This window comes from Tursiops truncatus, chromosome Y (genome assembly GCF_011762595.2).
Source record: "Tursiops truncatus isolate mTurTru1 chromosome Y, mTurTru1.mat.Y, whole genome shotgun sequence".
Classification (NCBI taxonomy): Eukaryota; Metazoa; Chordata; class Mammalia; order Artiodactyla; family Delphinidae; genus Tursiops; species Tursiops truncatus.
This window is the reverse complement of record NC_133428.1, coordinates 5,447,809-5,473,976: the sequence shown is the minus strand read 5'-3', so window position 1 is coordinate 5,473,976 and position 26,168 is coordinate 5,447,809. Positions and strand designations below refer to the sequence as shown.

The 26,168-nt window shown below is 48.2% G+C and overlaps 1 protein-coding gene across 10 annotated transcripts in view; it reads left to right on the top strand.

Moving 5' to 3' along the window:
- LOC101315493 (CD99 molecule (Xg blood group)) overlaps positions 1-25,517 on the top strand; it is a 33,072-nt gene extending 7,555 nt beyond the window's left edge. Inside the window, exons 2-11 of one of the 10 annotated variants that reach the window (XR_012329451.1) lie at positions 7,378-7,410; positions 8,687-8,725; positions 9,989-10,030; positions 10,668-10,736; positions 12,017-12,061; positions 15,193-15,237; positions 17,221-17,334; positions 20,614-20,650; positions 23,654-23,710; positions 24,999-25,517. Coding sequence is in view for 9 of the 10 variants with exons in the window: in XM_073799747.1 (XP_073655848.1) it covers positions 7,378-7,410; positions 8,687-8,725; positions 9,989-10,030; positions 10,668-10,736; positions 12,017-12,061; positions 15,193-15,237; positions 17,221-17,334; positions 23,654-23,710; positions 23,927-24,118; positions 24,999-25,024 (662 nt within the window). In the remaining variant the exon portion in view is untranslated. Of the gene's footprint in view, positions 1-7,377; positions 7,411-8,686; positions 8,726-9,988; positions 10,031-10,667; positions 10,737-12,016; positions 12,062-15,192; positions 15,238-17,220; positions 17,335-20,613; positions 23,039-23,653; positions 23,711-23,926; positions 24,119-24,998 lie in introns of those variants that run through there. The other 9 variants (XM_073799747.1, XM_033850193.2, XM_073799748.1 and 6 more) reach the window with 9 other exon arrangements.
- Positions 25,518-26,168: the final 651 nt, after the last annotated feature.

Sequence of the window (26,168 nt, the reverse complement as noted above, 5' to 3'; positions counted from 1 at the left end):
ATAGATAGATAGATAGATAGATAGCTGCAGTACCTGTCTCAAGTGGTTGCCAGTTGGAGGGGGCCATTATCTCACTGCTCTGAAACCACCAGCACCTAGACTCACCGTAAGCACAGCACCAGGCAGTGGGTTATAATCTCTGCATTCCTACAAGATAAGGAGCTGACTCAGAGTTGGGGAAGGAATCAGGGCATGGGAAGGACGGAGCAGAAGATGAGCCTCAGCTGCGGTGTGGACTGCATCCTGCTACCACAGAGAAAGCTTTCCTGGTCACCTCTTGGAAGGCAGATGCTGGTTCCCCTGCAGTCCCACCCCCAGATCTCTCTCCACCCTAGGCTAACTTCCATAAATGCTGATAGATCTGGTCCGTCTGGATGCACCCACGGTGTCTACATTGCTCCATATCCCGGGCTTCTCATGATGTTCTCCCAGGCCGGCATGTCCTCCTTCACTCCTGCTTCTTGTGATAGGACCATTTGCCCAGATTCTCAAAATGAAAAGTCAGCTTTCATTCCTGCCAGCTCCTTCTCCCATATCCGATGTTAGCGAATCCTGTTGATTTCATTTTCTAAATCTTTCTCCACCTATGCTCCTGTCTCCATTTCTGCTTTCATTTTTAAGGCTCCCCCTGCCCCCCCCAAATCCTTCCAGGAAGAATACAAGAAGCCCTTAACCATTTTCTTTCCTGGATGCTCAGGTACTTTGAGAAGGCCTGGGGACTCCCCCTCAGAATAACATTTCTTTTTAATGCATAAAATAAAATACATAGGACTGCCAGGGAAACGGATTATATTAAACCAGCCACCCAGTGTGCAGGGGAAGAAGATGCTGGCCTTAGCCGAGGGTGTTGGCAGAGCCTGGACCAGGACAGCAGAAATGAGAGAGAAGGGACCAGCTGTGTTAAGGAGTAGTAAGGAAATAAAAATCTATACTAGTGGCTTGCGAACCGGCCCCCAAAGTTTTTTCTTTAATTGGCCTGGGGCACAGCCTGGGTCTCGGGACTTACGAGGTCTCCTTGGATGTGCAGCCAGAGATGAGAACCAAGATCTGTATTTGAGCTTCAGAAACTGTAATATGCATAGGAATCACCCATGGAAATGCTTTAGTCTGGCTGGGAGGGATGCTGAGGGCTTCCTGTAGGAGGGCAGCCTCTTATCGGGGCTTTGAGGACTGAATAGGAGTTTTCCTGGTATGGACAGAAGAGATTGGCATTTACGGCCAAGTAGAGGATTCGAGGGAAGCCCCAAGGACGGACAAGGTGCCCAAACTGTATGACCCCTCAAATCATTCACAGGATGCTGGGGGGATTGTAAATTTTCGAGGGACATAGAGTGACATCTATTGTATTTCCATAACATCTTACCGAAAAACCCGAGTGAACTTCTTGGCCAGTCATAGTAGTGATTGTACCATCCATCCTCAGCATTCAGACTCCATATTTGCAAATCTGCCTACTTGCTACAATTTATTGGTAACTCCCAAATTGATACTGAGTTCGGGGATTTGTGCCCAGCTGCAAAAACACGGAGTCACCTCTCCAGTCTTAGATTGTAAACAAGTATCTGTGTCGTGCCGCATTTTTGTGCTTTATGCTTGCGATTTTGCTTCTAAGCACGAGGAGGTTGCCGCGTGCCTGAAATACGTGTGTGAGATGAGCTTCCTTTAGGCGGGAGAAAGAGTGCTGTGAGCATCAACAGTCTAGATTAAATAAGATCAAATTCCACAGAAACATGCATGAAACAAGGTTATGTGCGATTAACTGACGGCGGTGTGACCTGAGGGCGCAGGGACTTAACCCTGGAGTTCCCCAGGAGCCATGATTGAATATTATTAGCTCATTCAGCATTTCCGGCGACTGTAAGAACAGAACCACTACGGATGACGTGCCTTGACTGTGATTAATAAACAGAACTGTCAGGTCTAGGTTAGGGGCCTTGGGCCAGTTTCTGGAGATGCAAAGCCTCTGTGAACTGATCAAGTTTGGGGCCTTCTGACGGGTCATTTAGGGCCAGTGCGAAGGGGCAGGGCGGTGACCCAGGTGAAGGGTGATAAAATTGGAAATGGATTTGGGGCTTTGAGTCAGATCCTGGAGGTTATCTTTCAGGGTGACAATGACTTGGTTTCCTAGCTCAGGGAGACTGAATTTACCGGGGTCCTAGAACTACCTCCCTACAGCCGGGATGAGGGTCCTGGGCCACTCTTGCCATCCCAGCCCACCCACCAGGATCAGCATCACCTGGAGGTTGTTAGAAATTCAGAGTCACAGGCCTGGCTCCCACCCACTGAGTCAGTGTCTTTGGGATCGGGGCCCAGGAATCTGGGCTCCCCAAATTCTAAAACTCACTGGTCCACGGCACCCGGAGCCCAGCCCACAGCGTCCCCAGATGCTCTGGGTTCTTCCAAAGCTTGACCCAGCCCAGAGTGGCACCCCCAGGGTTATGGTACAGGAGAAGAACCTTTCCCCTCCTTGTCACAAAATCTGTAAGGCAGAATGTTCAATGACATGGCTCGAGAAACGGCAAAACTATGTCTGGAGCAATTCCTTCCTAGCTACAGAAAAGTAAGGGCATCTCTAATATTTAGAAATAAAATAAGCTCAAACAGCATTCACCATCACCTCTGGCCCTGGACCAGCCCTGAAGAGCAGTGACCAGCCTGCACGGGGCCAGGGCCGGGGGGACCCTGGTGTTGCCCTTGACATTGCAGGGGACTGGGGGCGAGTTCTGGGGTCTCCGTTTCTTCCTCCCTAAAAGAGGGTCTTGCAGATCAATGGTATTATCTAGACAGCTCCAGGAGCATGCAGGCCGTCCAGAAAATTCATCCATGGCTACTGTTAGTTTTACGTGATTCTTACCTCATTAGTAGGAAAATCTGAAAGCCCAAGAAATCTTTTAACTGCCTAATTTTTATTTTGATTCTAACTTTATTTCTAGAATTTATTTCTATTTTATTTGTGCCTGTATTTATATTATTAGGTTCTGTGTATAAATGATAAAATTTATGTATAATTCATAATTTCTATAATTTATTATAAAAATTTAAATTTTATCTCTACCCTTATTTTCTTTCTAGAGTTTGTTTCATGTATACATATATCCATTGATATAATTCATAGGTTCTGTGTATAAATTATAAATTACATAATTTATAGTTCATTATTATAAAATTTATATTTTCTAATTTTATTTCTAGAATTTATTTCTATTATATGTATACAGGTGTTCATTTATATAATTGATAGGTGCTGTGTATAAATTATAAGTTACATAATTTATAGTTATAAAATTTATTTCTTATTCTAATATTATTTCTAGAATTTATGTCTATTATATTTAAACGTATATTCATTTACATAATGATAGGTTCTGTGTATAAATTATAATTTATATAATTTGTAATTTATTATTATGCAACTTTATCTTATTTCTTTTCTAATTTTGCTTGTATAATTTATTTCTATTTTATTTGTATATATTTATTTATATAGCTTATAAATTCTGTCTAAAGTATAAATGACATAATTTGTAACTTCTGTAATTATATTTAATTTCTCTTCTAATTTTGTTTCTAAAGCTTATTTCTACTTATTTTTATATATTTATATAATTTATAAGTTCTGTATATAAATGATAAATTCTATAGTTTGTAATTTCTGTAATTATTATTGCAACTATATTTTCTTTCTGTTCTAGTTTTCTTTTTTCTTAATTTTTTACTTATTATTTTTGGCTGCGTTGGGTCTTCGTTGCTGCGTGTGGGCTTTCTGTAGTTGCGGCGATCGGGGGCTACTCTTCTTTGTGGCGCGCGGGCTTCTCATTGCGGTGGCTTCTCTTGTTGCGGAGCACGGGTGTCGCAGGCTTCAGTAGTTGTGGCTCATGGGCTCAGTAGTTGTGCTTTGTGGGCTCTAGAGCGCAGGCTCAGTAGTTGTGGTGCTCGGGCTTAGCTGCTCCGTGGCATGTGGGATCTTCCAGGACCGGGCCTCAAACCCATGTCTCCTGCGTTGGCACGCGGATTCTTAACCACTGCACCACCAGGGAAGCCCCGATCTATATTTTGTTTCTGTTCTAGTTTTGTTTCCGTATTTATTTCACTTCTATTTCCATTTGTATAATTTATAAGCTCCGTGTATAAATTGTGTAACTGATCATCTCTATAAATTATTATCCGTAGGATTTATATCCTCGTTGTGATGTGTGCGTCAGTGCGCCACCCTGATGGAATTTAAGGGAAACCGGATTCGGGCCTCGTGCTGTGCGCTCGTCACTTGCACAGTTCGTGGTTGTGGAACCTCAGATTCGCGGTTCAGCGGGTTTGTGAGGCACGTGCAGCTGCACAGCTCCCCCGGAGGAGCCGGCGCCCAGGGTGGCCTTGGGGACGTCCTGGGGCTTGTCCTCGGTCTCGGGAGGAGGGAGCCGAACAGATGGCTGGGGGGGAGGGCGCACGGCGGTGGGGGAGGGCGCACGGCGGTGGGGGAGGGCGCACGGCAGGGGGTGTGTGAGCTGTGGGGATGACTCAGGCCCTGCGTCTGGCGGGGCCGCCTCACATCTGGAGGTGTCCCCTTCCGCATCTGGAGGTTGGAGGGGCCGCCTGGAAGCTGCAGAGGCGGTGCAGGCTGCCTCCGATGGGCTGGGCAACGGCAGCCGGAAGAGAAATGCCTGGGTGTCCCCCTCGGATGCCCGGCCCCTCCCCCAGCCCCACTGGGTCTGCTGTTCCTGGGTTTTCGTGCGGGACCCCGGGGGCTCAGCAGAGGGCTCTGCGTTGAGCCGTGAGCTCTCCTCTAAGCGAGGCCACGTCAACGGTACTCAGGAGCCCAGATGCACGGGGAGCGGGGCGGGGCACGGGGCCCAGGTGGGCTGGGGAGGCTCCAGGCCCTGGACACGGAGCTACCAGGCAGACAGACAGACATGTGCACACACACGTGCACGCATGCTCACACGCAGGGCACAGACACGCATACATACACAACACTCACGCTCGACGCATATTTGCGTGCACGCGCGCCCATGAGCACATACCTGCACCGCACACGCACCAGTGCACGTGGACATGCATGTGCACAGGTACACGTGGGCACGCGTGCAGTTCACCCACATGCAGTGTGCACGCCCGCGGGTGCACGTGCTCACAGACACGCGCACACGAGAATACTCACGTGCACATCCGTACACAGACACACCCACACAGGAGCATGCGCGCGCACGCATCACGTGTAGCAACATCTTACGTTCAAGTGTGTTGCTGTTGGTTTCAACATTCCAAAGAGCCTTGTCTGCTTGTTCTTTCCAAATCCCCGTCCGAAACGCAGCATCGTCCGCTCCTTGAATCGCTCTGTTTGGGGTTACTTGCCTCCCCCCCCCCCGCCCCCCGCCACCGTCAGGTGTGGAGGCGTCCCGATGGCAGGGGCGCTGAATATCTCAGGAAGGTCCCAGCGCCGTCGCTTCGGCAGAGGGAGCGTAGAGGGAGTGATAACGGTTGTGGGTCTCTAGGCAGACGTACAGGACCAGAGACGCGCATGTATGTGTAGGCTCTGCACCTGCCCGGGGGGCTCTTCGGGGCTGAACAAATCCCACCCTCCCCAGCCGCCCTGGCTACCACGTGGACATCTGCCGCATGCTGCAGGAACAGCTGAAACCACACCTGTCCCTTCCGGGCTCTGAGATCCAGAAACCAGCGCCCCTTCCCCCTCGAGGGCTGGGGTCCGTCCGACGCAGGGCCTTCCCAGATGCTGCTGCTTCTGCTGCCTGTTGTTTTCTTTGTTTTTAATTCGGGGGCACATCTCATTGTTCATGTCGTAGTTTTTATGGAAGTAGAGTTGATTTACAATATTAGTTTCAGGTATACAGCAAAGTGATTCTTCTATATATATTTATATATAGCAGATTCTTTTCCCATGTAAATTATTACAAGATATTGAATAGAGTTCTGTGTGCTCTACAGTAGGTCCTTGTTGTTTATCTATTGTATACATAGTCATGTGTATCTGTTAATCCCATACTCCTAATTTATCTGTTCCCCCCTCCCTTTCCCCTTTGGTAACAGTAAGTTTGTTTTCTATGTCTGTGAGTCTGTTTCTGCTTTGTAGATAGATTCATTTGTGTCGTAGTTTAGATTCCACATATAAGTGATATCATAGGGTGTTTGGCTTTCCCTGTCTGACTTTCTTCCCTTAGTATGACAATCTCTAGGTCCATCCACGGTGCTGCAGATGGCCTGATTTCATTCTTTTTTACCTGCCTGCCTGTTCTTAATACACACATGGAAAATCACACACACAAAGACACTTCCCAAACTGCACGTAGACACACGTACACATGGGCACACGCCCAAACTACACACGTGCACATACAAAACCCCACATATACACATACACTACACACACCACAAATACACACATGCCAACTGCACTTAGACACACACATGTGCACACATGCAAACCACCCACACACCTACACACAAAACCCCGTGGATCCCAAACAACTCAGTAAACGGACACACACACACACCCCCAATCGCTCACACACATAGCTGCGCGCGCGCGCACACACACACACACACACACGAGAGAGAGAGAGAGAGAGAGAGACAGACAGACAGACAGACAGACAGACAGAGAGTTACAGGCTGACACCTGTCTGTGAGACATTCGGGGGACTGAACACATTGCAACCTTCTGGAGGCCCCCGGGGATGAAGGTGGCTTGTTACACGCCCAGCACTTCCTGACATGGGACACGTGTGCTCTTTGCTTCTGCCCCTGCAGGACGATCCTCCGACCCGCTGTCACCCTCCTTTCCGCTGACTGGACGGTCCAAGCGGACTGTTCCCTGATTCCCTAACTGTGCTTTCCTTCAATCCATCATTAATTGGATAGAAATAGAAATCGTATTGAAATTGCTTCAGTAAAGCAGTAGCAACAGGATAGAAGCACCGTGGAATTAAAGGCAGCTTCCCCCCTTCTCTGGGATCACAGGAAATTTAAAAGAAAGTTTACCTTTTTCTGGGTTGTCTGGTGTTTCTACAAGAAGTACATTTTGGTCGCATAATTACAGAGATGTTTTTCTCTCCATCATGTATTGGAAATCGTTACTCACCTATTTCAAAACACCTGCTTTTTTAGACCAACGCACGTGCAGAATTATCATGGTTCCCCACTAATTTAATTGCTGCTAAACTCTAAGGTTGTCCATAATGTAAAACCTAAGCTGACATGTTCTTACGTTTACGCATGAGAGTGAATATTTCAAATGAGAAATCACAGCATGTGATGCATTTTCAAAGCCGCCAGACATCTCAAAATCATGCCCTTTTTTAATTGTCTTCTTAATTTCCCAATTTACTTTTATTTGACTTATTTCTAATTGGACTCTTTTTCTTTTAGGCCAGGATTTTGATTTATCGCATGCCCTTGATGGTGAGTAACATTAAAACATTTTGTAAACTACAGGGAATATTTTATTGGACTATAGTCAATCTTTTGAAATATGTCTTACTGTGATAACTAGACTCACGTAGGACGAGGAAAATCAAGATGCCCTCGTCAGGGTAAATGAGTCTTTTTTGGTGGAATCATTTCCACGTTCTGTGGTGGTGAATGAATGCCACGTGGGGTTGCCATGCGCTTGGGGAAGGGGCTGGTCCCCCGTGGGCTGGTCCCCTGTGGGCTGGTCCCCCGTGTGCTCACTGATTCCATCCCTTGGCTGGTGGCTGCATGACCCCAGTCTCTGCCTCTGCCTCACGTGCCTCTATGTTTTCCCATTTCCTTCTGATAAAGGCACTCGTCTATAAGGGTCTGTGCTAATCCGCTGTGACCACATCTTAACCAGTGTTTCCAAATAAGGTCACGTTCTGAGGTTCCCAGTGGATGTGAATTTGGGAGCCCAGTATTCAACCGAAAACATCTTTTTTTTTTTTTTTTAATTGGAGTACAGTTGCTTTACACCGTTGTGTTAGTTTCTGCGGTACAGCAGAGTGAATCAGTCATACACATACATATATCCCCTCTTTTTTGGATGTCCTTCCCACTTAGGTCACCACAGAGCACTGAGTAGAGTTCCCTGTGCTCTACAGTAGGTCCTCGTTAGTTACCTAGTTTATACATAGTACTGTATGGATGTCAGGGCCCCAAGGTATCTTTTTCACTCCTGGGGTCCGATGCAGAGGTGTGAGTCAAAACCGTGAGGGCAGTAATATTCCCAAAAGCCAGCGGGGGTTAAGTCTTATTCTTGATGATGAAACCCTCACTGGGTGGTGGGGAGAGATGCCGGGGAGGTGTCTGTGGTCCTAATGGCCTCGGCCCACACTGCCTGGGTTGCCTGGGGGTCCCAAGGAGCAAAAGGGGTGCTGCACGCAGTGAATGTGCACAGCCTTTGAGGGTCCCGTGTCCCTCCTTCTCCCACACAGGTCCCGGGCTCTCCCTCGTGTCCTGTGTTCTCCCGGGTTCCCCTTTCCCTCACAGTCCCCCCACTTGGCGTCATGAGGTGGGAGGGGTCCTTGGTCTCCGTGGCAGCCATGGTCGACATCATGCTATGTTCCTGTTGCCGTGGGTCCTCCAGTGCTTGGCCACTGCCAGGAAAAAACGATGCTTCAAACGTTTTCTGAGTCTTTTTAAGGAAAACAGAACAGTGTCGGGAGTTGCTTTCTGTTTCCCAGCTGCAAGTTTTACTGACAGAAATGTCTTTTCTCTTTAGACAAGAAACCCACTCTGGTCCCACCAAAAAAAGCCACCGGTAAGAAGCAAAGGCGCCCAACATGCAAATGCAGCCGAGAAATCGTTGTCGTGCGCCCCAGTTTTCCCAAGAGCTGGGTGAGACGTGGTCAGCGATTCACCGGCTCTGGGTCCAGCCTGGTTAATATTTGAATTATGCTGGGATGCGGGTGCTTTCAAGTCCACAGAGGCTGTAAGAGAACGGGCGCTGACACTTCGGCGAGATGCGTTTGGGTCTCCTGGAAGGCATCTCGGGATGCCTTTCTCCTGAGTGTCTGTCCCTGGTTTTGGATACTCATTTCTCGGCAGGAACAGTTTTAGGACCCTGGGACCCTCCTATAACCCATGAGCAAACTTCGATCTCAGCCTCTAGGAGGAGCCTACTAGCTGTCACTAACCCTTTCCAATAAAAGTCAGGAATCAGACCGATCATGGAACTGACCAAGGGTCAGAGTCATTGGTGGTTAGTCACCCACAGTAAAATCGATGCCCAGAGTTACAGAGCTCTTATCACTGATTTTTTTAAAAATGTGATAGCTCTCTTCAAATGTTGGGCTTCTCATCTAGAAGGGCATCTTATGAGGGAAAAGATAGCCTTGTTCAGAGCCAGGTCCTTGACCTGTGCAGGCCCGCGGAGGATGCTGGACCAGTCATTATTGAACAATGGACTTTGCTCCCTGGGGCAGCAACGGTGTTTCCCAGTCGTGACTCGTGATGGGTCAGTACATCGTGTTGGGTGGATACACAGGCTCACTTAGATGTTGCTGGGACTTGCAAAGAGTCCTTAAAACTAAGAAGGCAACCTCAGAAGCCATCAGGAGTTGTCACATCATTTTGTCAAGGACACCTGGGTCAGTTGGATCATTTTCTTGGTGGGCACAAGCCCAGATCTGGCCTCAGACATCCCCCCTTATCTAGTACTGTCTACCTTGTGGAAGTTGTTGGCAACTCGGTAGGGGAAGATGCTAGGATGAACGGTCCCCGGGGAAGAACTGTCTGCAGGCGGAAGTTGGAATTTCAACTCGGTCCGTGGGGCGTACTTGATTTATAAATTACTTTCATTGTTTTGGTTTGGTTTTTGCCTTTTATTCCTTTCCTTGGAGAGAAGGATGATATGGATACGGCCAGGAATTTGGTTTTTCTGTTGAGACGTTGGTCAGAGTGATATTCTGGAAAGTGTTTGGAGATGTGGAGATGCAGTGTTTCCTCCATCTATTAAGGAAGTCATTTCTGTTCCTCGTTTCACCCAGAACTTCAGTATTAACTATCTATTTTTCTCCTTTAGATGATAACTTCAATTTAGAAGATGCCCTTGGTGGAGGGAACAGTAAGTGGTACCTCTTAAATCTCCTGTGTGTCTGACTTGCTTATTTATCATTGCAAAGAGGCTTGTCTCTTTCAAATAAGTCGAATTCGTTTTTACCACGAAAACCTAAGGAATAGATGTATTGTTTGTTGTGGTTGAGTTTTTTTGGCTTTTATCCGTAGGCCTGCTTTTATTTTAAAGCTCTTACAGTCTTTGGGGTGATATAAGACAAACTGAATATCCTTGCCAGGGCTGGCCTCGTGGGTGCGTAGGGTCACACAGGGCTCCACACTCAGAAGGGCTTCCCTCCTTGGTGGACTGCTCTGTGGCCGTCATATTGAATTTCTTAGTACAGTTTAAGCAAGGGACTCTGCCTTCTCATTTTGCCCCGGGCTCCGCAAACTCTGTAGCTGGTCCAGCCGTCTGCTTTATTTTCTATTGGAAATACATGAATGTAAGTATTGCAGCTGGATGATGATGGAAAGAAATCCACGGGTGCCTGTGTGTACGGGTATCCCCATCATGACAAAGTACTTGCCCTGCCGTGACAAAGGACATGCTTCCGTTTCTAACTGTTCAGTAAACCACCTGTGTGCAAATGCACGTTTTGTTGTTTTGACTGCAAAGTGCTCATAATTGCCGTTCTCCTCTTTTACAGATGACCCGGTGACACCCGAAGCACCCAAACCAAAACCTAATCCAAACCCCAAGCAGCCCGGCTCTTCTGGTAAGACCTTCTCACCCCTGTGGGTCCTTGTGTGTTTTTCAGAGTACAGCGATTTCCATGTCAGCTGAAAGGAGGTAATTTCAGATTTAGCGCGATCTTACTGTGAACTCTCTGTGCAAGGTAATGCCCATCTTCCAGTCGTGGAAAACAGTTTACAAAAAGATATTTTTGGTTCGGGGTTGATTTTTAGTTTGCTGATTTAACTTCCAAGGTTTTAATGGAAACTTTAAAACATTAAATGTAAGATTTTAAATATAGAGAATCAATATGGAGAAAAGTATCAGCTTGTTCTTTCCCTTTAGAGAAGCCCTTGGTTTTTGTTTTTTTTTTTTAAAGGTTTTTGCCGCCTTTTTTCGGACACATCATAGTACTCTCTGAGTATTTGACCGACATCAGTGTTCTGAGTTGAATGGCTGTTGAAACTTCAGATTTTGAGTTGGCTTTTTTGATTGTTTATACATTTGTTTAATTTTTAATGCAGAAAAGTAGAAATACTGTCCGTCCTCTACCACAGTGAAGATGGTTTTTCTCCCTAGTATTTTATATCAATTTAAATGAAACAACTGTTAAGTAAAACTGTCAATCTTTTATTCACACTGTGTCATAACATTACGTTTTGCGTATTAGTATTCCATAAGCATTTTCTTACGTCATTTAATAATTTTTATCATGACTTTTCTTGGCAGTTATATACTGTCATAACTAATCCCTAATTTTGAAAATGTTATGTTTCTCTGCTATTTTAGACGTATGAGTTGCAAAGCAAATTGAAGCCACCTTCATATGCTTTCTTATGGTTTTATTTCTTTTTTTTTAAATAAATAAATTATTTTATTTATTTACTTATTTTTGGCTGCGTCGGGTCTTCGTTGCGGTGCGTGCGCTTCTCATTGCGGTGGCTTCGCTCGTTGCGGAGCACGGGCTCTAGGCGCGCGGGCTTTAGTAGTTGCGGCACGCGGGCTCTGTAGTTGTGGCTCACGGGCTCTAGGTGCGCGGGCTCGGTAGTCGTGGCGCACAGGCTTAGTTGCTCCGCGGCATGTGGGATCTTCCCGGACCAGGGCTCGAACCTGCATTGGCAGGCGGATTCTTAACCACTGCACCACTGGGGAAAGTCCAGTAATTGTATCTTTGAAAGATTCCTTCCATAGAGTAGTACGTTTATGGGGTTCCCCGCCACCCCATGTCTGCTTTTGATTCTGATACGTTTCCCTTCACCCCAAGACATCAAGACACTCCCGACGGTTCTGATGTGAGACATGATGCTGTCTTTTTCCTTCTAGATGGCTTTTCGGATTCGGACCTTACTGATGGGACTTCAGATGGAGGTAGGGTTCCCCTTCTTTTTTTGTCTTTCTCTTTTTTTTTTTTTTTTAATCTTTTGTCTGCGCCGCGCGGCACGTGGGATCTTAGTTCCCCGACCAGGGATTGAACCCACACCAGGAAGGGCAGAGTGTTAACCACTGGGCCGCCAGGGAAGTCCCTCCGTTTTTTATTTTATATTGGAGTAGAGGTGATGAACAATGTTGTGTTCGCTTCAGGTGTAGAGCAAAGTGAGTCAGTTCTACATAGACACGTGTCTGTTCTTTTTCAAATTCTCTTCCTGTGTAGGTTATTACAGAATATTGAGCGGAGTTCCCTGTGCTCTACCGTAGGTCCTTTTTCCACCTCTGTCTTTAAAATCTTAGGTCCATGTGGAGGCAAAGCAGTATTTAAATATAATAAAAAATAAGTGTAAAATTAATATATGCTTAGAATAGTTATAACTTGATGAGATATATAGTCATTTTTATGTACTTATGTATGGATAAATGATCGTGTATACGTATGTTACATATAAATATATTTGTACTATATTCATCTGTTATGCATATGTAATCTAAAATAGGCATATGTGTATGCAATATATAAGGCGTAGCCAGATACAAGGTAAAGATCTTCTCCCCCAGGATTCCTTTGGGTCACCCTCAGGAGGTGGGGAAAGATTGTGCGTCAGCCTTGAATTTGGGCGTCACTCTTGGCCCACAGCCTCCTAGGAGGGCTGCAGACTCAGAGCCTCTGGACCTCCCCCTGGAGGGAAGCTCCTTCCATGGCAGTTAACTCCAGCTTCCCCCCCAGGTAGAAAGCCCTGGCTTCAGCCCCCAGTTGGGGAAATCTTTTATTTCTAACTCTGCCATCGAGCTCTGGTTCTTGTTTGTTTCTTGGAGAATGGAGCGTACACGGTGAATAATAATAATAAGATGATGTGAAGATTTCCCAGGAGGTGACCCATGACTCTGACCTCCTTGGCGAGGGACTTTCATGCTCTGATGTCTCCCCACACTCCCGCCCTGACCCGTGTTCTTCCCCCTGCGTGTACAATCTGTTTATTGTCCCTTCTCTTTTTAAGCATTTAGGTTATACCAGTTTCTTTTTTTTTTTTAATAAAAAAATAACATTTTTAGTTAACTGCCTGATACTCCTTAATACTTTTTTTTGAGTTTATCGTTGCTGTACAGTATTGTATAAGTTTCAGGTGTATGACGTAGTGATTCAGTGTTTTTCTAGGTTGTACTCCATTTAAAGTTATTATAAGATATTGGCTCTATTCCCTGTGTTGTGCAATCTATCCTTGTAGCTTATTGATTTTATATATAGTAGTTTGTACCTCTTAATCCCCTCCCCCTGTTTTGCCCGTTCCCCTGGGCACAGACTGGGAACCACTCCTCCCTACTGGGAACCACTGGGAACCACTCGTTTGTTCTCTATATCTGTGAGGCTGCTTCTTTTTTGTTATTTTCACTAGTTTGTTGTGATTTTTAGATTCTGCACCGGTTTCTTGTACATATCTTTACGCTTTGATATCGGATGTCCTCCATGTGGTTCCCTTAAGGTGGTTTCTAAGAAGTAGGGTTTCTGAAAGGAGTTCCCACTTTTACATCCCTTCATGGATTGCTAAATTGCTTTCCAGAATGGCTGGGATCGTTGATAGTCCCACTGGTAAGAGGACTATGTAAGAGATTGCTGGGTTCATTCCTCTCTGGCCTGCCTTAAATGTTACTGGAAACATTTTTGCTTTGAATCCTTGCTTGTTGGAGTGCCATTGATTGACATCAATGGATGAACCAGCCCCCAAAGGGTTATAAGTCTGTTTCTATCAGTCACGCCCTTACGGTGACATGCTTTTTTATCAACTTGTTTGCCTTCTACTGGGAATGCCCCTACCTCCCCTCTTGAGCTCACATACCTTTCAGAGTAAACCCCTTCTACCCTGGTCCCCAAAGTCATGTCTACAGTGGCTAACTGTCTACCTTCTAATTGGTTTTCCGTTTAAATTTACATCTCTAGGTGCTGTACAAGATCGCTCCACTTTGAGGAGTGTAACAGACAGGATTCTAGTTTGATACCCGTGTAACGTGCTCTTACCCACTGCATGTAACAGGCCGTACGCTGGCTCTGTAGCTGCGTAACATGCAGCCCCTCCTTTGTAGCAGGCAGTGTTGCTCCATAGCCATGTAACATGCAGTGCCTGTGTGACTATACTGTAAAGACACACTGGGAGTGACTGGCTGACATTAAACAAAGCTAAAGGCACCCTCACAAGTGTACAGTCCACTGGGTGGATTCCTGGTTTGTGCACTAATAATTGTACAAGCATCAGCTTAACATCAAGTATCAGGAATGGCCTGACGGTCCAGTGGTTAGGACTCTTCGCTTTCACTGCCGAGGGTGCAGGTTCAGTCCCTGGTCGGGGAGCTAAGACCCACAAGCTGCGTAGTGTGGGCAAAAAGAAAAAACAAAACGAGACAAACAACGACAAAAGCATCGAGTATCCCTTGGCATTACATGTGGAAAAAGTAGAGGGGGTGGTGAAGCGGTATCCCTTAGCCCCGGGGAAAGCACAAAGGAAGACCACACCCAGAGGTGGTGGGTCCCTGGATGGCACATGGCTGACAACCACCCCTAGTGAGACTGGGGGGCCTGAGAGGTAACAGGAATGTGCCTGGAATGACCCCATAGCCATGCGAGCATTTAGGTTATACCAGTTTCTTTTTTTTCTCCACTTTTTTTCTCTCTTTTTTTTTTCTTTTTTTTTCTTCAAGGGTGGAGTAGAGCTGTGCCCACTTCTCAGGTGGGCTCTGAGGCCCTTGCTGGGTTTCTCCCCGAATCCCTGGGGGACTTTGAAGACTCAGTGGGTCTCCTGGGGCCCACCATGGGGCCAGGGGGTTGAGTCAGGTGCCAAGCCTAGATTTCAGGGACACGGGAGCAAGACAGGTGATACCGCCCGCAGAACGAGGACAGCCCCTCCCAGCAGTGGAAAGGGACACCCTGATATTAACGGCCTCATCAGTCCCACGGTCATTTCTCTTAAGGAACCTTCACAACCCAGGGTCAGAGGAGCTGGTCCTTGGTATGAGTTTTCGGTTACCGAACGTCTTCCCAGCGCCATTTGTCACCAAGCCTCGTTCCTCTCTTACAGGAGGCGGTGATGGCGGCAACCAGAGGCCTGGAGGGGCGGAGCAGGGTACGTACCCCTGGTTCCTGATGTCCTGGGTTCCTCACGTGTACTATTGAGGAAAGCAGGAGCCAGTGGTCACAGCCTCACTTTTAGTATTTGCAGCGTCATCTGAAAGATACTGGCATGAAGAATGGTTCTCTGGACACGCGTTCCAAGGGGGCTCAGCGGAAACACAGGCAGACCCCGGAGATGCTGGGGATTCAGGTCCAGACCACCGCAGTCAAGCGAATATCGCGATACCGCAAGTCACACGAATTGTATGGTTCCCCGGTGCATCTAAAAGGGATGTTCACACTACACCGTAGTCTGTTCAGTGTGCAGGGGCATTATGGCCAAGAAAAAACACCACGTGCAGGCCTAGATTTATAAAACTTTTTATTGCTAATGAATGCTCACCACTCTCTGAGCCTTCAGCGAGTCATAGGAGTAACGTCAGAGATCACGGATACCGTCACAAACAGAATAATAATGAAAAACTTGAAATATTAGAAGAATTACTGAAATGTGATGCAAAGACGTGAGGTGGGCAAATGCTGTTGGAAAAATGGCGCTGATAGACTTGCGTGGCGTAGGGTGGCCACAAACCTTCAATTGGTTAAAAAAAAACAACAGGGCTTCCCTGGTGGCGCAGTGGTTGAGAGTCCGCCTGCCGATGCAGGGGACACGGGTTCGTGCCCCGGTGTGGAAGGATCCCGCATGCCGTGGAGCGTCTGGGCCCGTGAGCCATGGCTGCTGAGCCTGCGCGTCCGGAGCCTGTGCTCCGCAACGGGAGGGGCCACAACAGTGAGAGGCCCACGTACCGCAAAAAAAAACCCAAAAAACAAAAAACCCCACAGTGTCCGTGAAGAGCACTAGCTTGAGGTCTACCTGCTACCGACGGGATCTGCATTTTAAGTTCAGTCGCCCTCCCATGGTGCCCTAAGAAGGAACGCCACCCATATTAGCCAGGGTCCTCCAGAGAAACGGGACCACTAGGATGTATAGAGATGAGTAGAAAGACACTTATTGTAAGGAGTTGGCCCACGTAGTTACGGAGGCTGAGAAGGGCCTCGATCTGCTGTCTGCACGCTGGACACTCAGGGAAGTGGCCAGTCAGTCCCCATGCAAAACACCGACAACCAGGACAGCGAATGGCGTAGGTCCCAGTCTGAGTCTAAAATCCCAAGAAGCAGGATCACCGATGTCCAAGGGCGGGAGAAGACAGACGTGCCAGCTCAGGCGGAGAGCAAATTGTCCCTTTGTGATCTAATCAGACCCTCAGTGGATTGGACGATGCCCGTCCACGTTGGTGACGGCTTTTACCCAGGCTAACGGGTGCGAATGTTATTTTTTTCTGGAGACGGCCACATGGACACATCCAGAAATAAAGTGTTCCCAGCTGCTTAGCAGGCCCTGGCCAGTCCAGCTGACACATAGGGTGAACCGTCCATCACACCGTCCTCCTTTTTATTCACGGGGGAGGATGTCTTGTGCACCTGCCGTGTCAAGAAACAGCTGTAGATGTGGGACGGATGCAGGTAGTTTTAGGATTCTTGGTGGGGGGTGGAAACCCCGTCACCCTAGAGCACATGAGACTAACGAAGAGGTGGGCGACTTTGATTTTTCGGAAGGTACATGAAGAGACGGCCATCTGGCTGCTTGAGGTCACACGGCCTCTGAGTGGTCCCCGCTGGGCCCCCTTCCACTGTGGGTTTATCACCCACCTGAGACCTTCCTCACTGAGCTGGGAGGACAGCTGAGCTGGTCCTAGGGGTGGGGAAGAGATGGGGTTTGGCCTCCCACTGGGAGCCAGTTCTTGGATTGGAAACAGCTCGCGTAGTAAAATGAATTCAGACGTGGCTCCGGAGGGACGGGCCCTCTGTGGTTACCGGGGGCCCCGCCTCTCAGGCCTCAGCCCCACCCTCTTCCTCCGGGCAGGGCCGCCAGCCCCCGGCGTGGTCCGTGCGCGAGGGTTACGTGTGTCATGGTGTCCTGTGCTTCCTTCCACAGCCGACTCCCCGGGGGTGGTCCCTGGGATCATCGGTGCCGTCGCAGTGGCCGTGGCCGGGGCCATCTCCAGCTTCATCGCCTACCAGAAGAAGAAGCTCTGCTTCAGAGAGAACGGTAAGGTGCTCACCGCCGCGTCCTTTCCGTGGGGCCTTGCTGCTTTGAAAAGCGTGCTTTCTTTTAAAAAAAAGAACTAAAAAGCAGAGCTCAGGTTGGCACAGACACGTGGAAGGCGGCCGAGGGGCTCCCGAAGTGGCTAGAAAACTGGGATCTGACTTCGTGGCTTTGATCCCAGCGTCTCCTGCATTTAGCCGTGTGAGTTGGTGCAAGTTACTAACCATTCCATTTTGGGGGGCGGGCGTCCCCGTAACGGGGAGAGATGAGAGTCTGCGCTTTAGAATTTTTGTGAAGGTCAATAAGGTCATTGTGAAGGTCAGTAAGGTCATGTGTGAAGGTCAGTAAGGTCATGCGTGAAGGTCAGTAAGGTCATGGGTGAAGGTCAATAAGGTCATGTGTGAAAGTCTTGACAGGTTGCCTGGGAGAGAGTGAGTGTTGAAGAAATGTTAGTTCTTACGATTCATTCGTTGTTATTTACATGGACCGCCGAATACCACCGTTACAGCACAGAGATCGGAATTCCATCACCGGGCATTTTGGGACTTTGTACTCAAATGCTAAGTTACTTACGATTCGTCCTGACATCAGTGAGTTCTGCTGTTCTGAGCACAGTTTATGTTTGTGCATCTCTGGAAGGCTCTGTCCAGGTTTGGCTTTGAGAACCAGCGAGGGCTGGGTTGCGGTGTTTGTGGCCGTGGCTGCCCATCCTCCTTGGAGGAGGCTTGTGGTATCTGAACTTCCCTTCTGTGTATGACCCTAAGTCCTTATCCATACTTTGCCGTTGGCCATAGGTGTCATCTGCCTAAAGGACCCTTTCCTGAGGGTTCTTGGGAAATTCCCAGAAGACTTGATGGAGGCCAAGTTACCCTCTAGGGATGGAGTTTATCCTTCATCTTGCATCATTCTAGATTTCTAGGTTCACAAACACTATTTATAGCCTGAAATTAAAAGTCTGACACAGCGTTTGGATTCAGAGACCTAAAATAAGAGGCCATTTTTATATCCCTCTGCTAGCAGTGGAGGGTAAGGGTGCCTGAGTGCATCTTATTTCCCTCGTGTGAGTGGGTCGCCTTCCATCTGGCCACGCTCAGGAAAGTGTGGTTGGCTGGCGGAATGGTGGGCGTCCAGCAATGCCCAAATGGATAGATGACCAAGTTCCAGGAGATACTTACAAAAGATCTACAGTTAGAACCAAGTGGGGGGAAACAGCACAAAAGAAAACACCGTTTTCTTTTGCTTCTCCTAGAACGAGCGAAGACTTAAAAGACTAGGGATTCGATAGAAGTGAATTTCTGTTTCCTTTTCAATCACACTTTCCACTTTCTCTGAAGATACTCAAACTCAGAGCTTGACGCCCAGCCAGGAGAGGAAGGCGCTCGCTAGGCAAGATAAACAGGAAGTCCTGGCCCCGAGATTTCCTGAAAATCTTCAGGTGAACCCCAGTTGGACTCTGGAATTACAAAGCATTTCTGTTACCGTGTGAACGGGATACATGACTCTCTGGATGTTCGTATGTCAAGACACAGGGATTTGAGGAAACACCCAAGAGTCTTAATAGACTTGACATCATCTCATATTTGGAAAAGGGACTCAGAAATTGGGAAAACCAGGTGTTCTGCATCCCACCCTACCCCACCCCGGGGTCTTGGTCTTGGGTTCAAGCACTGTTCCCCCATTGCAGGGGGAAGGGGTGGGCATGGAAACGCAAAGCTTCCCGGGTAGAAAGAGTTGAACGTCCGATTTTCAAAACCAAAGCGAACTTTCTGAAGAACTGGCTCAGAGCAGGCGAGGATTCAACTTTTGCTTCCGGAGAGGCTGGCTCCATTCATTCCCCTAGAATATGTCCTCCAGTCTGTCTTCGTAGGCTGAATTAACATTAGGTGCGACTTTAAATTTTTGATTTGCTTTGTGGTTTTCACAGGTCCGTGGTCTTGAGCTGATGTAGATGCACAAAGAAAAAGGAAAAAAAGGGGGGGGTGAACCTTCATGAGGGAAGGGAGCGGGTGTTTCTGATTTCAGTATAAGCACTTTTGTCTCCAGCTGTAAAGTGTCCAGCAGTGACACAAAGAAACTTGGGTCCCTTTTCTCATATAAGCACCGAGTCTAACGCAAACAGTGAGCATCTTTCTGACTACGTGCGTAGATATCGCGGTTTATAGACCCGCCTTATAGAATGAATTCAGTGTTTGTTGTCAGTTATGTGTTTTTATGAGCAGAGATGGCCAGGTATCGGGTCCATGACGATGCTAGACCTTTTCAGGTCCGTGCAGGACTAGTTTATAGGCTTTATTTCTGGGGTGGTTATTTTAAGGTGTGCAGCTGTGAGCTTGGAGATTTCGTAAGGAGGATGTGGCTCCCGCGTGTACAGTGAGCTCGCGTCCTTGGAGGAAGCGTGGTTTGGGGTGAACCATTATTCTCTGAGCGTGGCGGTTTGCAGAGTGACTTTCCGGGACCTCGTTGTTGTATTGAATTTTGTAGTGTCTGTTGAATTTGCGCCAAGCTTCCTCTCGAGCACTTACGGCGGAAGCAGATGTGTTTTCCCAACGTGGAGACACATCCATCTAGTACTGTCAGCCTTGCTATATACTTAGCTAAGAGCTTCTCCGTGTTACATTTTGTGAGAAGGTATGAGAAAACCTCCACAGCCAGCAAAGTTTGGTAGCTCTGTCTTTTATGCCTAAAGGTTTGAAGTTGTGACTCTAGGAGTTTAATCTGGTTTTCTTCCAAGTGATGCAAGCTGGCCTCTTAAAGCCGTTTTGGGACGCAGGCTCCTGGTTGATGTGTGTCTTTGCGTTTTCGTGGGTTGGGTTCAAGTCACCAGTTTAAATGATGGGTGACGCTGAGACTGACCCGCTGGGACAGGGCACAGTGTTTGGTTGTTGTCACTGGATGCGGTCGATAGCTGATTCTCGTTGCTCACTGCACATCCGCCAGCTGCTTCCCTTGTCCTTGATGGTAGCAGATTCTTGCGGCTTTGGTGAAATGAGCTACTGGCATGTCCTCTCCCTCCCTTCTTTCCTTCCTTCCTTCCTCCTTCCCTTCCTGCCTTCCCTCCTTTCCTCCCCGCCCCCCTTCCCTCCCCCCACTTAATTCTGGTGTCCACTCTGTGATGCTCTGCTCTGTCAGCTTGTCTCCTCAACTTCTGAGCCCAGAGGGCATCTTCCTAACCGCTCTCACTGCTGCGTGGGCTGTGGGCACGCACCTGAAGCAAACCTTTTGGACGTTTACTTCTCATTGTTTGTTTCTCTTTCATTTTCCTTTCCTGACTTTCCGTTTCAGATGAGTCGAAGACCTAGGGATGAGCAGAAAACCCCAGGTGGGGCCTCAAGATCGTCCTTTCCGATCCGTGTTTATCTACCAAGACGCAGAGTCGAAAGCAGACCTTGTCATTTGTCCTTTTCCTTATTAGTAAAACTGCCACCGTGATGTGTTTCTCCCAGACCAGATGCCATGCCTTGAATCCTATATGTTTTCTCCCTTCACGGTGCACAGAAGCGTATGATATGATATTTTAAGGCCCAGGTAGCTTCAGAATGAGGAAGAGAAATGCAGACATTTCCTTTTAACGTAAAATCCAACAGAAAGAAATGGTACCGGCGGGGGCTTCCATGAACGAACCAGGTTTCTCAGCATCCCCCATCCTTGCCAGTGTATCCTGCAGGGGGTGAGCCGTCCTGTTTTCAGAGTCCTGGGGCAAAGCCGGCCCTGGGTCATAGGGTTTCCTCTCTCACGCTCATGATGGAATTTTTACCCTTCTGATTCCATAGCCCCTGGATTTTTATGGTCCATTTCCATGAAGTATTTCCTAACTCTTGCTCAGATCAGTTTTTGCCAATTATGTGAATTTCCCAGTTCGCAGCGGGTGAAAAAAAAAATCCACATATTTAGGCAAAACCTAAAAATCTCACGATCTTAAATTTCTGAGGTCAGCGGAGACGTGAGTGTTGGGATCTTGACACCCTAGAATTCTTGCATCCTTGTATATCCCCGTAAGCATGGAAGTCATCGCTGCATTTTTTTTTTTTTTTTTTTTTCTTTTTAACATCAGACCATCTCCTTCTTGTGCTGGCTTCTCGGGCTTCCCTGGTGGCGCAGTGGTTGAGAGTCCGCCTGCCGATGCAGGGGACGCGGGTTCGTGCCCCGGTCCGGGAGGATCCCGCACGCCGCGGAGTGGCTGGGCCCGTGAGCCATGGCCGCTGAGCTTGCGCGTCCAGAGCCTGTGCTCCACAACGGGAGAGGCCACAGCAGTGAGAGGCCCGCGTACCGCAAAAAAAAAAAAAAAAAAAAAAGAACCCTGCAACGGAGGCTCTCCGTGCTCCTCCCGTGGGCCTGGTCATCTTCCACCGGTCACCTTGATGGCCTTGACAGTGGTCACCTTGCTGGCCGTCTGGGTCTTTGAAGAAAGCGTCGCAGATTTCTTGGTTCTGATGAAATAAAGCCCGTGTCCCGGTTAGCACAGGGGTGCATTTAAATCGAATCTCTGTGCCCCAAGAATGAAGTCCTGGGTGTGAACTACAGATGAGACCCTGCCGGTCAGTGGTCTCTGGGGTCTGCTTTTGGCCCCCAGTGCCTGCTGTGTTTACATAAACAGCCCGCACACAGAGAGACCCCGAAAGCTGCCATTGCTGTAGTTGCCTTCATAGCTCGAGTGGCTCCTAGCTTAAAAGAAAGGCATGTGAGCTGCTTTGGTTTTGAGTTTGAGATGGGGTGTGTTTGGCCTTCTAAGTGGTGAGGTTGCAGCGGGAAGATGCACCTGGTGGAGCCCGGGTCTCCTCTTAGGGGTCCACGGGGTTGGGTTGGGCGCTTGGCATCGGGGAATCCGGCCCTGCATCCCTGACCACACGGCTCCGGCTAAACGGATCCCAGGGGGCCGATCCCTTTCCCCGCCCACGAAGCACCCACCCACTCTCAGGCTCTCCCCAAATGCTGGGCGTTGGTGACACCAACATCAAAACTGGGTGTGCCGGCATCCCCTCCCCCTCCCCCCAAATATCTCTTCAGATAATGGATTGAACATGTCTTTTACTTGTTGGAAATAACGTTTGGCCCCACATGGATTTGGGTTTGGCTGTACTTTATTATTTCCCAGGGGCATTTCTTTTTTCCTTTTCCTTGAACATACCTGGATATAGGTTTTCTGCGGACCCGTTAGAATATTTTGACTGGGTTTTTTCTTCCTTTGTTTTTCTTTTGGTAGGGAGTTTCTTTGTCACATGAAATTAAAGCACATTTAGGATTTATCGTCATAATAGTTGACTCTACAATGTGAGCGTGTTCAGAGCCTGCCTCCTGCCCGGCCAGCAGAAGACGTGACATTGGCAGTGACCGCCCTGCAGTGTTTTCACAGATCTCTTCAAACTCTCTCCTCTTTGGGTGTTTCTCTTTCTTTTTTTGTCATCTTAGAATTTTGGTCTCTGACTGGGGTCTCCTTTCGTGGTTGGGGGAAAGGGTGGTGGCTCACGGAATCCATTTCATACAGACGGGGGGGATGCGTGTTTCTGGGACCGGGATGAAAAGTGGTGTTGGGTGTTCACGCATGATGCTAACCCCAGATGCTACGGTTTTGCAAAAATCAAAGCTTCGGGAATATAGGAGAACGGTCGTCATGGGTCCCGTGAGCTACTTCAGTCCTTTTCACGTCATACATGCTTCCGTGTCCCTTCCCAAGCATGCAGTAAAGAAATAAACATGTTCTGACTGGGAATCTCTCCTGCGTTTTTGTTTCTAACTGAAGTGTAGTTGGTTTACAATGTTGTGTTAATTTCTGCTGCACAGCAGTGATTCAGTTATACACACATATGTTCGCTTTCATATTCTTTTCCATGATGGCGTATCCCAGGATATCGAATCGAGTTCCCTGTGCTCTACAGTAGGGCCTTGTTGTGGATCCATCCTCAGCATTAGCAGTTTGCATCTGCTCATCCCAATCTCCCACTGCATCCCGCCCTCCACCCTGCCGTCCCGTCCTGTCCCCCGCCCCGCTCGCCCGTGCATTTTGAATTCTGTCGCCTCGCACTGTATGCTGGGAGATCGTTTCTGGGGGCCGGCGGGGCGCGGCAGGGTCCTCTTTGCGTTGACGTATGTGTGTTCGAAAACTTTTGGAGTAGAAATTGGGAAATAAAATGATAGACTGAAGAAGCATGGGAGCGAAGAAGCCAGACCCCGCGAGGTGCCCTTCGTGCCTTGATGACCAGGGCGGTCCTCTGCTTGGGGGCAGCGGATGGAGACAGGAGGTGGGAGGCCAGTTCAGCTTGAGAGTGACCATCAGGGGGGGTTGTCTTGGTAGTCACCCTCCTGGGGCGTTTTGTTCTTCTTGCAGCTGACCAAGGCGAGATGAACATGGAGAACCATCAGGGCACCAACGCCGAGCCACCCGGTAAGAAGCGTCCTGAGTGGCCCGCCCCCCCCCCGCCCCCCTGCGGGTCTGTTTTTCCTCCTCTCACCACTGTCCTGCTCAGATTCTTGGATGGGATCCTTTGTGTCTCGAAGTTTTCAAGGGGGTTCTCTGGGGAGATGCCACATAGACTTTCCGGGGCTTGAGGCTTCCGGTGAGACCTAAGTCCGCTTCACGTTCTCTTTAAATGTCGGCCAGGAGAGTTTTCCAAGCGTCGCCCCACTGCCGCATGGCCGGAGTCAGCAGCTGGCCGGATTGCATCTTCTGAGATGCACCCTTTGCAGCATTTTCACGTGCTGCGGTCACTTTTACAGAATCCTCCCAACCTGGTGGAGAATTGGACCAAGAACAGGAGGTGGTGCAAATCATGGAAACTTCTCAGGGCCAGAGGTGGGACGTTCCGTGATTAGAACCACTTCTGAAAACGGCAGGAAAACACAAATTATGTGTCTAGACACCTGTGTGTGTTTCTTTCTTTCGTTTGTGTATATATGTGGAGACCCACTCCTTTGCCCAAGAAAGGCAACATTTATTGCATAGGACGCCTGTGGAATTGACATAAGTTTGGGGTTTTTTTTTTTAAAGTTTTTGGCCACACCCCACGGCATGCGGGATCTTAGTTCGCCAACCAGGGATTTGAACCCATGCCTTCTGCGTTATAAGGCAGAGTCTTAACCACTGGACCACCGGGGAAGTCCCGAGATAAGTTTTTAGTGAAAAGTTAACATAGTTTTAATTCTAAACATACGGACTTTTAGAAAGTGTCTAGCTCGTTGCTCTTTCAAATAAGGGAAGGATGTGTAACATGAGCTGTCCTTTTTTAAGGACAAGAAAATGCGAAAGAGACCCCAAAACAGAAATGAACTGATCCGAAAATCTTAGCCCTGCATTGTTGTCAATGAACCAACGCCGTGGCCCCTCATTTACAGAATTATTTATTCTGAAATTTGTAGTTTACAGACATTTCTTACCGTCTCAGAGAAGTCGCGAGTAGAGAATGCCTCTTCTTAGTTTCTTTCTACTTTTCCCGAAGTGTCCGTTTTTTACGAGTGGCCGTTGCATCGTAGTATGAAATGTACTGAATTGTTTTTTCTGACCCGTTGGATTTAGTTTTTGCTTTCTGTCAGCAGTGAGCTTTGAGCACACTTCTATCTTCTGTAGAAATAGCGTCACCCGCTTCTGGAATTTTCCACCTGCAGGTACTCGCGTGCTTGTCGGGGCCGCTGGGGGTGCCTTGTAAAATCTGTTCTTGTGTCTTGGTCCTCTGCAGTTCAACAGACCCTTCTGGAGAAATAGGAGGTCGGCAGCCAAGTGAGTCATAGCAGGGTCTCGAGCTGGCCTGCTGAGCCTCTCCAAAGATCGCCTGCAGGGACAGAGCGGCCCCGCTGGAAACAAGCCCCGGCTTGTCCGTGCCTTTGCTCAACTTGGGATTCCTGGTTTGAATCTTGAGGTGCGTCACCACCGTGCTGGGTGGGTGAGATTGACTTGGGATGAGTTTTGCCTCCAGAGGGCAATTACACTCACCTTCTCCACGGCCCTGAGGGGTTTCCCGTGTGCTGTGAAAGGCTGACCGACCAAGTCCCCGTCATTCAACCCCACTGAAGTTCCCCAACCAGAAACGCCGCGCTGTTTACCAATTGCCTGTAAATTGAATGCGTCTGAACCTCTGCCGACATTGACCTTTTTATAGAGTGAGGTAAGCCTTCGGCTAGTTTCCTCAAAAGTTCTCCCATTTACTAGGATTTTTTTTTTTCCCACACCAAACTAATAAAGAGAAATTAGAAACCAAGTACTTTTTACTTAATGTTTTGCCATGGGGTGACTTTTAAAAAAGGTTGTGAAACTAGTGGGATGGATCCCCTGTTCCCTTCTCTGGGGCTGTAAGACAGACGATCGCGGTAAGTGCTCGCTCTTTATAGCATCTTGCAATGAACGGAATGCCTGCTCTTCTCCCGGTAACACACGATGACTTCTCCACCTTTAGAAGCATTTCCCCCGTTTAGGACCGCGCACGCACTGCACAGCGCCCAGAATGCTTGCTTTTATACAGAAGGGCTTTGCGTGGACTTTTGTGTTCATCTCGGGAAGTGCAGAAGCCCTGGTGTTGCAGACGGGCTGGACCCCACCCGTAGACTACCCTCCGCGGAAATATTAGTTTCCAGGGGCACAGGCTTGCCTCGTCTAAAGCTCTTAGGATAGTAACCCAGAGCAGTGGCGGTTTCCTGGGAAGACTTCCTCTTGTCACGGATGACGGTGTAAAGAACTGTTGTGTGTTTCACATCAGCCTCTCCAGGTTCAAAGGTATGACGTTAAGCACACCTGCGTGGGCTGCCTTCACAAAGCACCTAACTTGGGAGAGGGCTGCTATGACGTATCAGTCATGAAGGCTGGGTCTTTCTCCCTTCTGAAGCTCAGAAACTCTGCCAGTAGTTTGAGGGGT